This window comes from Lottia gigantea (assembly GCF_000327385.1).
Source record: "Lottia gigantea unplaced genomic scaffold LOTGIsca_49, whole genome shotgun sequence".
Classification (NCBI taxonomy): domain Eukaryota; kingdom Metazoa; phylum Mollusca; class Gastropoda; family Lottiidae; genus Lottia; species Lottia gigantea.
In genome coordinates, this window is record NW_008709687.1 from 1,718,276 (window position 1) to 1,729,482 (window position 11,207).

The 11,207-nt window shown below is 37.9% G+C and overlaps 3 protein-coding genes across 3 annotated transcripts; 1 reads left to right on the forward strand and 2 right to left on the reverse strand.

Annotated features, from left to right (window-relative positions):
• Positions 1 to 1,336: 1,336 nt before the first annotated feature.
• Positions 1,337 to 2,714, reverse strand: LOTGIDRAFT_165125 (hypothetical protein; the record flags this gene model as incomplete). Its single annotated transcript, XM_009061644.1, has 3 exons — positions 1,337 to 1,424; positions 2,048 to 2,240; positions 2,660 to 2,714. 3 exons carry the CDS (start codon positions 2,712 to 2,714, stop codon positions 1,337 to 1,339), a joined length of 336 nt encoding a protein of 111 aa, XP_009059892.1.
• A 1,439-nt stretch (positions 2,715 to 4,153) lies between these two features.
• LOTGIDRAFT_125332 (hypothetical protein) lies at positions 4,154 to 5,302 on the forward strand (the record flags this gene model as incomplete). The annotated part of the gene is made up of 1 exon (XM_009061645.1): positions 4,154 to 5,302. One exon carries the CDS (start codon positions 4,154 to 4,156, stop codon positions 5,300 to 5,302), a length of 1,149 nt encoding a protein of 382 aa, XP_009059893.1.
• Positions 5,303 to 9,925: 4,623 nt separating this feature from the next.
• Positions 9,926 to 10,605, reverse strand: LOTGIDRAFT_125182 (hypothetical protein; the record flags this gene model as incomplete). The annotated part of the gene is made up of 2 exons (XM_009061646.1): positions 9,926 to 10,145; positions 10,469 to 10,605. Coding segments are annotated over 2 exons (357 nt in total), but the record flags the coding sequence as incomplete, so codon positions are not given.
• Between the last annotated feature and the right edge of the window lie 602 nt (positions 10,606 to 11,207).

Here is an 11,207-nt window from a genome sequence, read left to right on the forward strand (position 1 = left end):
TACATGTCATTTAACCGTGGATGCAATTGACACATTAATGTTTGTGGATAAGTCGATTTTAATTGAATTTTTAATGAAAAGTATTCGCTTAACAGTTTTTATGAAACAGGAAGGAACTACCTTAAACTTTAACTAAATTCAGAATACTGCTAAGTTCTGGGGTAGCGCTCGATTGCTTAGTTCTGAACAGCTTCCGCTTGTTCCATTATTGGCATCAATCGTAAGTACGAATCCGAATACGTCAACATTCAAATTTACCCTTTTAATCTTTTCTCCACCATTTTGAATTCACGCTTTCGGCACCAGTGGAACGCATTCTGAACCCTGTTCCGAATTGTTTTATTGAAAATCGGGTTAGTTCGAACGAACAGAACTCGCCAATCGAGTGCCCCCCGGGAGAAAGTATTTGGTCACAATACCTGGTTTCACGAAGCTCACACATATCACCTATTTAATTATGCAATAACAAGTTAAGTAGTTTTCTATGTTAAGAACATATTAAACACTGAGTTGTTTCCTTCTATTCTATATCGATAATAAATCATACCATATCTCTAGCCGTCAATATCATAATTATATTACATATTCCATAGCCCGAAACTCTTTCCGACATTCACCTCTGTAATGTCATAAGCCGTTTGTAAGTCGTCAAAATTAAACATTTTCTCTCATTTTTCTAGTTTCCTTTGGTCGTCATGACTATCATTTCTGTTATGATATTACCAAATTTTTAGGTCAAGGGTAAAACGCACCTGACGCAGTTTCGCGGGAATCGCCACGTCTAAAGGTATCAATGAGAATAAATTGGAGGTCATTCATTTGCGGCGATGCGACAGAGCGTCAAAACAATTACAGCACGCGAAAATTTGCATGCGATATTTTCATGGTCGCGGTGGCGAAACTGACATATCCAATCAGAGAGCAATTATTCGTTACGTGGTCTACAGATCAGATGCGGGGGTCACGTATTTGTTTTCACTCCAATATTCGCGTTTATTTCAAATAAGTTACTCTCTGATGCGTGTTTTCTGGCCGTTAACCACTGCGGGATTTGTTTTGACCCCAGAGCGTTACCGACCCAAAAGTCGTAAAGAGTGAAACAACGCACACAAACGTCGATAAAGCTATTAAATTTTCTGATCTTTCACATTTTCAATGATTGCCCTATTATTTTGATAAAAATCTCTTCGTGGATATCTCTTTTTTAGTACGATTTGTTTCCCACTTTGCATTGCAAGCCGAGGGAAAGACAGAATTGTCAAAGCGTATCAAAAGGGAAATAACTCTTTCAAAGTGTAAAAAAAAAGACAACAAACATTTCTGATTTTATTTTCGTCTACCATGGCCAGTCTATTTCCGGTTCGGGTTCGGGATCATATTTTGATTTAAAAACCAAAAATTTATACTCAAAACTCTTCAGATAGCTGAAAGAAAAAGACTATTTTCGAGAAGATATCTACGCCTTGTGACAGGAACCCAAAATCTCATCGTCATTTAAAGGGGTAGTATGTGACAGGACAGAAACAAAACAAAAACAGAAATTATATTGTTTTCTCCCATTGGAAAATAATATATAAATTTGTATTAATATTGTTTCTATAATTCTTTTTTTGTAGTAACTTCGTTAGGAAGTAGCTCAACTACCGTAGGAGCTGGCTGAGCCAAGTCCGCTGTCCCCCACTAATCTGGCGGAGCCCTGTTACATTAGAGGGATTAAAGTTGTTGAAAAGAAGCCAATTACTATTGACAAACAACTAATCACTGTTCAACAGCAGGCACTGGCAAAGGGTTAAAGTTGTGTTTTCATGTTAATATAAAATGAAAAGAAGAAAATCAGTTTGTCATGTATATACATGGACCTAAATGGATGATGCATTAGGGAGTAATCCTTATTTTACAAAATTCATTTGGTTGTATTTCAGTCCGATTTTCACTATTAGCCTTAAATCAAATTTTATGTATTCTGTAACATTTAGACAGACTGCCGCTTTAAGACTAAGAATTTCCTTTGTTTCCAAGGAAGTCAATGTGCACAATAACTACTTACTCCAATTTCTGATAGTGCACTGCTTCGTTACCAGCATCCGCCATTTTGGATCGTAGCCACGTGATCAAGGTTTTCATGTATGCGACACTCTTCCATATCTCCTCATTCTTACAACAGCTACATAACCCAAGATTGGTCTGTGGATCTGGTGAATCTGCTCCGCTTTCAACAGCCGTACCATCTGAGTGTTGAACTGGAAAAGACAAAACGATGCGTTAACTTGTCTTAACGTTCAGATAGCGCGACTTCATCACTTATGCATTATTCGAATCGAAAAAAAACTGTCAAATTTAAGGTATTTTTTGGTGAAAGCTACCGGAACTTTGGGTTGTTGTAACTTTCAAAACCACAAATACCATGTATGGATGAAAAGAACGACAATCTAATTTACTAAGGCGCATCAGAATACTTCCGAAACGTGTTTCACAGACACACAGTCCTCATCAGGAAAATCAATTTTGGAAATGGGAAGTATTTTTCCCAATCTGGAATTCAGGCATATGAGCAAAGTAAGATAAATTACTAAAATGAGCATGGAATTCATAACCCCGAAACATAATTATCAAGATATCTTTACTTCTTTATATAGATGGTAAATAAAGCCAATCATACCTGAGACCAGTAAAACAAGACCAATTACCAGCAGAAAACTGTGAAACCATCTCATGGTTAATGTGCGATACTGCGATCTGAAATTATTGTCATTCAAAAAGATTTTCTTGCCTTTTCATGTGTTTCAAAACCCTTCGATCAGATGTCTGAAGTTTCTGTAATCTTCACTGTAGCAAATACCTTTCAAGCTAAATGGTTTTTGCGATAATGACGTCGCCATCTTATACTTGAATTTCAAGAACCACAGCCAAGTTTTGAGCGGTCAAATGGCCGTTATATACATTAAGGCCCGAAAAATCTAATTAGAATGTAAAGAATATTATTCTCATCAAATATCAACTTGATCGTATTATAGATTCGGAACGTTTTACAAAATCAGTATCCACAAGAAAATATACTTACCAGTCGAATCTCATTAAGTTGACTATTTTAAACAAAACGAAATTATATGAATAGATTGCCTTCAAGGGGATTATTCATATCCAGATAATTCATATTTTTTTTTTTATAGGCTGACTTAATCGTCATATAGCCTATCGCTCTTGTTCTATTTTGTCTTCGGGGAAGATTTTATCGGAGTTGATTTTGTTTCGTTTTGATTTTAAGTGCGAATAAAGACTTCTTTGTTCCGTGATTTTCCTTTTCTGGGGGCTAACTACACAATTCGAATTGTATGTCGACATGACCGACAATTTAACAGAATTTGCAAATTTCGTTGATGCGAATACATGGAAAATTCGCACGTTTTTGTAAATTCTCACAGCATTTATATTTGTTGGAATGTAGTTTACACTTGAGTAAATGTTTAATTTTGTCAGCTATTTATGACGTTATGTATCATTGTCAAGCCGGTCTGGTTATTCGAAATTTTATGTTTTCTATTATTAGCCTCTATCACCCTACCCTAATTTGAGAACAGCTGTGTCGATAACAGAAGAAGACTGGATGTCAACGATTATCCTATTATCTTCATTGTCATTGAAACGTCATGTTAATCTCGTCTATGTTATGGAGACGGTTACTAGCTAATAGCGTACCTGACAACGAGATAAGTCGGCCATTGTTGAAGTATTGTATAGGTTTACTATACACTGTTGGGCCTAAGCTACATATTCAACCGAGTTGAGAAGATTTTGTATTCCATTAAGTAGTTTTGGAGTGAGTGAGGGCGATCACTTGTGCCATTCCTTATTTAATTTGTGTGTAAACGTTTTAACGTTAAAAACCAAGGGGAACTCGGATTTGCTTATCATTACTTGTGTTTAAAGAGGCGTTACAACGAATAAAAAGAGGATTGTGTTCAGTAACACGATTTCGACTCGGCGAAATCAGGAAAATACGTGAAAGAAAAACCAAGTAGAAATGTCGGACATACACGCAACGTCGTTTCGCTACGACTGCGATTGCACGGAATTGGATAAGAAGCCACATCCGTACATATTAAAAATGTTTGAAAGAGAAAAAGAAGAAAATGTTTTAGATTCTAAGGACACTATGCATCTTTATTTGGCGGGAAATAATCGTCTGCTGACTGAGACTAGGATTGGTGATGACGATTGTTTGGTTTTGTACAAAACTTTGTCCAATAATCTCTTTGTTACTAGCGTTGATTTAAGATACAACCAAATCACAGACGAAGGGGCTGTTCATATCGGAAAACTCATCGAAGAAAGCTGCACCATTAGAGACATTAACCTGATGTTCAACGATATTGGTGCTGTTGGTGCTGAACACATCGCTAAAGGACTGTTATCAAATGAGACACTACAGGCTTTACGCATGACCGGAAATAAGATTGGTAACAAGGGCGGCATGGCGTTTGCTCAAGCTCTTCAAGTTAACGGAACTCTTGAAGCATTAGATTTGGGAGACACCGACTTGACGATCGAGTGTATCATCGCATTGTGCACTATCCTGTACCAAAATACAAGTATAACCAGTCTCAATATAAATAGGCCTATTTTGTTCACTCACCAGGAGGAGACAACCGTCCATTTCTCAAAACTTCTCAAAGTGAACATAACCTTAAAGGAGCTACACCTACGGAAGTATGACATGCGAGATTTTGGAATGACCAGACTGTCCGAGTGTTTAATGAACAACCTTACTCTGACCCATTTAGATATTAGTTCCAATCGAATCACACGAGATGGTGCTAAGGAGTTGGCCAAAGTTTTAAAGAACAATACAGGCCTACAGCATCTGGACCTAGGATACAATCGTTTGGAAGACGACGGTGCAATGCATATAGCTGAAGCACTTGGTACGTACAACACGAACTTGCAATGTCTGGTACTTAATAACAATAACATCAAAGGAAAGGGATTGTGCGCCATCGCAGACAGCATCAAACAGAACATGCGTCTGAGTAATATTTACATCTGGGGAAACGTCTTGGAAGAGTCAGCATGTAATGCCTTCGCAAACTTATTAGAGCACGGACGAATACATCAAAGAGACACTGATGTAAAGCCGTACGTTGTCGATGGAGTTACCTACCTTTGTGAAGTAGATCGACGACCCAGACGTCATTATTATTGGGCGCCATCTTATGGTGATGACGTACCAAGCTGGCAAATCAAGATGGTGGACGAGGAGAAACACGCCTCCTGCTTAGATCCACGATTTATCGATGCCTATTAGATATTTGAATAGTTCTGTATTCTTGTTATTGATATATTGTTAAAGATTGTATAATTTATCTTAATGAAAACTATTATTATGATTTTAACAAACGTCGTGTTCTTTTCTACACAATAAGACTATGTGTCAAATCTACTGATAGGTTGTCTAAATATTTGCTTTTCCAGCTGATTTAGAGCTCAATTTTTAGAACCCACGACCACCATTTGTTTGACGTATTGGCATTCCATAGATCTTTCCGGATTAACCGTACTTTGGTCGACTGCCATAATGTGGAAAGATGAAGAGATCGGCAGCCTTTTACTGCACGTCGACCGCGAATAGAAACCACGACAACTATATGTTCGATATAACAAGGCAAATGGCGTCATGTACCGTCAACGCTTAATCGACTGTGCTACAGAGCCTCTCGAGATCTTGTGTAAGAAAAAGAAATATCACAAAACCAAATATGAAAATATAAAAAATTTAAAATTAAACTAAAGCAAGTATATAAACGTAAAAAATTATACATATTCTAAACAACATATAATTTATATAATTGCATTATGCAAATGAGCAATTATCAAAATCTATCATAATAATATCCCGAAATTTACATATAATAATAATCTTTATCACATAACACTTTTGTTCTCAGGTCCATAACACAAGTTCATAAAAACAATATGAACTAGTAGCCCAGGCGGGCTTCCCCGTTGATAATTTTCAAATGTGGGAAGACGGAGAATTAATCTAACGCTACTAAAACCCTACTAAAAAAGCACAAATATCACAGTCTAATACAATTAGATCAAACTTTCGTAATGTTTTTTATTATTTTTTATTTTCAATATATATCTAACGACAGCCCTCTTGAACGTTCGTCAAATTAATCTTTTGACCTAACTTGATTAACACCGTGTCATAAAATGCCAGCGCTGGAGATGGTAGAAAAGCAGACGTCATCGAGTTAGGTCTAAAGGTTAATTTGACGAACGTTCAAGAAGGCCGTCGTTAGACCCTAACTGAAGTAGCTATATTGAAAATAAAAGCTAATAAAAATAAAAACGGATCGAAAGTTTGGTTTAATTTTAATTACTCTGACAAATGACAGTAAGGCAAATTTATAATCTACTTCGATCCAACAATCCAACATTTTGATATATGACTTAGAACTTTGGTTCACAGCTAGGACATATTGCTTTAATTTCAATATATACATTGCTTGGAAAACATAATATATAAATGCTGTATTAACATAGGAATAGGAATACAGTTACAGTTATCTGAGGTATTCTGTGAATAACCAAAAATAATTGAAAGGAGTTTTACGTCCTACGTGTTTGGCCCATCGATAAAGTTGACTTTTAGTATATGTTTTAAATCATCGACTAAAATAACGTTTCTTTGGTATTGTAGGTCTACTGACACCTTCTGACGTTGATATAATTCAACCATTTTCTGTAAACTTATTGAGTTCGATATAGACCATCTTCACAAAGGTCAAGGTCATTACGTCTTTTTCATTTTGACCCACTTTTTTTCACAGAAGTTTGTGAATGCAGCAATTTGATTGGTTCGCTAGCGAATACAGCCAATTTGAACTCTCGACAAAAAGAATGTAAAAAATAAATACGATAGAAATCGAGGGCTGTGCTGTGCTGTATTTGCTGGCATACAATCCAATTTCTCACGGGACTGCGAGTTGACATCAGTAGATTCAGTATTTATCAGTCATTGCGTACGCCGAATGAAGGAGACCATTGGGAAAACCATTTAACCCTGTTAAAATATTTAATGGATAAATTAATCTTATTGAATTGAGCTCATCTTATGTTTCAAATACACAATGTTCATCAGAACAGGACCCCTGGTTTTGGATATTGGGTTGACTTTTTGGTTGATATCTGCGTTATAAGCCAAAACTAAATTTCCACTCTCCATATCGCTTTTCAGAATTAAAATACGACGTTCGGTTCATCTACAATTTAATAACCCCCAATGGTGCTGCCACTATGCACATCTAGCGATCCAGTACGTTTTCATGCTTAGTAGGATCACTTGTTTTTGACCTGGATGATTAAAACAAAACAAAACTACTTACTACCTCGTTTTTTCTTGACCAGAAATAGAATAATAATTACCATAACCACCACAATGGCTGCTATCAGGATGCCAATACCAATTCCAGCACCAACACCTAGATCCTGGGAACCAGAGCTACTTCCGTCGACATTGGCTGTAGGAGATGACGGTGACTGAAGATGGTAAACCATAGAAGAGGTGCCTCGATCATTCTTAGCATACACAACGTATCGTCCATAATCAGAGGTTTGGACTTCATTTATCTCTAAAGTCGAGGATGTCGATGTATCTTTTTGTTTAATTCTGGGGTCCTTAAGTTCTACTTTCGTCCCATCGGCTAGAAGTTTATACCACTTAAAGGTCGGAGGTGGGTTGGAAGAGACCCTGAAACTCATTTCTGCTGGTTTACCTTCTTTAATCGGTAGTTGACTCTTGGTTTCTGTGGCTGTATCTTGTACAGGTGCATCTAAGGAAACATAGTGAACTATCATGTTATTATCATGCAAACTGACGAGATCTTTGCTCATGCAACCGACACCGGCGTGTGACCATATAACCGAACTCACTGATGAAAATATGTCAACTGCCGGATCAAAGGCTTGATTGAAATAGACTCCAATTATCAACAATTCGACATAAGGCTAACACTGAAAGATTTTTTCATAAACAAAATTGACATAAACAAAAACCCATAAATTCATGAACACTGGGAGATATGATTCAGTCAGAATCATTATCATTATGAAGCTCCCCTCCTTCTTTAAAGAACAAGATAATAAAACTTACATTGAACAGACAAACTGAACTTTTTAGTCACCATGGCATTGTCTATAGAAGTGTGTCTAACTTGGCAAATATAATCTCCAGTAGAGTCTCTGTTGACGGCTGTCAGCTTCAGGATCTTGTCATCCACGAGTTTAGTCTTGTCGCTGATCGTGTCTTTAAACCACTGAACCATACATTCCGGAAAGCAGTCGGATTGACATGCTATCTCCAGATTTTGGCCGGACACAACCTCTGTTTTCTCTTCCGTTGGTGGGTTGAATGTAACAGATGATGGACCATCTAAAAATTGGGAACAAATTTAATTCAATTTATCAAGGTTTTAGAGTTATGAGGATAATGATGATGACGGGCGACAATTCTTCTGATTAAGGTGACCATGGATGATGGTACAACTGATGCCGATACTGATAATGACGATCCTTATACTCTGACAATAATGACAATGATGAAAAATGATTGAAATTGAAAAGTAAAAAGGTGCATGTACTTACAAATGACTTTAAAATCCACAAAGTTTGTTATATTTTTACCGGTGAATTTATTCAGAGCCCGACAGTAATACTTCCCAGTGTCCGATCTATGGACATTGCTCATCTGTAGCACGCCGTTACTGGATGAGATCAAATTATCTCCCTTGGTGTCTTCTCTTTGCCAGCTGATGATACATGTCGGTTTACAGGCGGCTGAACAGGATATAGTAGAACTTTTGCCGCCTTCTTTGACGTACTGTTCTCCTTCCGGAGTAATTATTACTGAGTCAGGGCCATCTGGAATAGATGATATACCTGGTAAATTATCACCAATCTAATATCGCCGTATTTATTAGCTGTTGAGAGTCAAAAGTGTGGCACTTAGAAGGATTGTAAAGTTTTTATGATGGACACTAATAGCATCAATTTGCACCATTCCAATTTTCAATCAGGCATCTTTTTGATGTGAGCTGCAAGTTAGTTCGGTTGCAGTGTAGAAAACACGTACAAGTCCACGAACATCTTATAGTACTAGTACGTGCGTATTATACTGAAAATTCCCTTACAAAATAGATCAAGAGTAAGCTTCTTGGACGAAGTGACGCTGTTGCCCAAACCATTATACGCTGAGCAAAACACCACTGGCATCTGTGGCGGATCTTGATGAAGTCTAGAAGGCTGAAATTCGAGAATGCTCGTCGAGATCCCATCATTCACTGTAGTAGTGGTTCCACTGACTTCCTCGCCGTTAACATACCACCTTATAGTAGCTTGTGGATAAGTTTCTGTTGATGTACATGTCAGAATGGCGTTCTCGCCTTCGATGAAATTAGAATCTTGATCCTTTGAGATGCTCACGTTGGCTACTGGACTTGGTTCTGAAAGAAATCATATGACAATTTCATGATAGATCCCCAGGACCTCCAGACCACAAACCAAAAGTTTGAAGCACGCTCGACGCCAGACTTGATTGTTCGGAGGGGTTAGTAATATATCCAGAGGGGCAATTGGTTATGGTCGTTAGTTGAAGTAATAAAATTGGTTGGCTGTCAGAATTTTGTCAGAGTTGGGCAATCCATTTTTTCGGGAGTGGGGTTGGGGTGAGCATTGCCCCTCCTTGCCACCTGTAGTTACGAGCATGACCCGATGTTACTATGCAACTAGGTTCGCAGGGATCACATAGCCAATAGTGATTCTTCGGTATATATATTACTTAATATGGAGAAAGCTTCATTCTGTTTAGACAATGGCCATCTTGTTCGAGGCCATGTTCACATTAATATTGCGGATAAGGGTGACATTAATTTAGGGTTTTCACATGCGTATCAAATGAATGACTGTATTGCTTACCTGTACAAATAACAGACACATCATGTTGATGTCTACAATTATGTTCACCCCATCCTGCATTAAGACAATCAGTAAGATACTTCTCCTCACCGTTACAGCGTAGGTCATCCAACCATATCGGACCGGTTCCTTCGCCAAAGAAGGCATTTGATTCATAGTGGGCACCTTGTCTGAAATTATAGAAACAGGCGCCTATTGACACCGAATTCCGAGAATTTTACCATGTTCTAGTTACGATGTGTGTTTATTGTTGATTGTTGCCATTGACAAAAAAAACCTTAAATCCCTATTGTGGTATCAACCCTTATTGTGGTTACCATAATAGGGGTTGTGACCGAATTCAACACATTTACCACAAAAGGGTTGTTACCACAAAAGGGTTGCTACCACAATAAATGTTGCTACAACAATAAGGGCTGTTACCACATTAGGAATGCCACATGTGCTTGACCAATAATTGTCCACAAACTATAATTATGTCAAAATGTATTACGTAGTGAAACCAAGCTGTCTGCAGGCAACGGAAGCTTCCGTGTTTCCAAACATGTCACCACAAATAGTTCCCCATTCACCATTATGGAAATACTCCAATCGTCCCTGATAAGAACTGTTTCCACCAACTAGTCGTACTACATTCGGGACACCTGGAATAGCGCGTATAATGTACAAAACAAAACACAAACACAACGGAATGAAAACATGCACCAGAACGCATTCTACAGTCTAAAAGTGTGAAAACTATTTTTGATTTTTTGCAACGGACACCAGAGCAATACTGGAACTTTGCCAAGACAGAACTAGATATTTCCTGCAAAATATTTCGAGGGTTTCATGACACAAGACACTGGTAAATATTTTGTAACTTAGGGCTCTGACGCCTACATCCCAAAACACCAGCTCCGAACATGAAAAACTTACTCAGACAGACGATATGAGCTTGGTTCGAACACATCCCAGCGTCCTGCCATTGTATTGGTATCTGGCAGTCTGTGAGTCTATTTTCATATCCTGAACAACTGACGTTATACATCCAATTATTGGTTTTGGTCTGCTCTATTCCACTACCCTGCTCCACTCGAGCCTCGGATCTATGGTAATGAAGCAAGAAACTAAGAATAAAAGAAATTTGGCACAAGTGATAATTTTAAGGTAGCTGCGCACCGATCAGGCCTGTAGCTACAAGGGCGCAATAGGGAACAATCCAATTCGAGAGTACGCGGCCTGGGATCGTG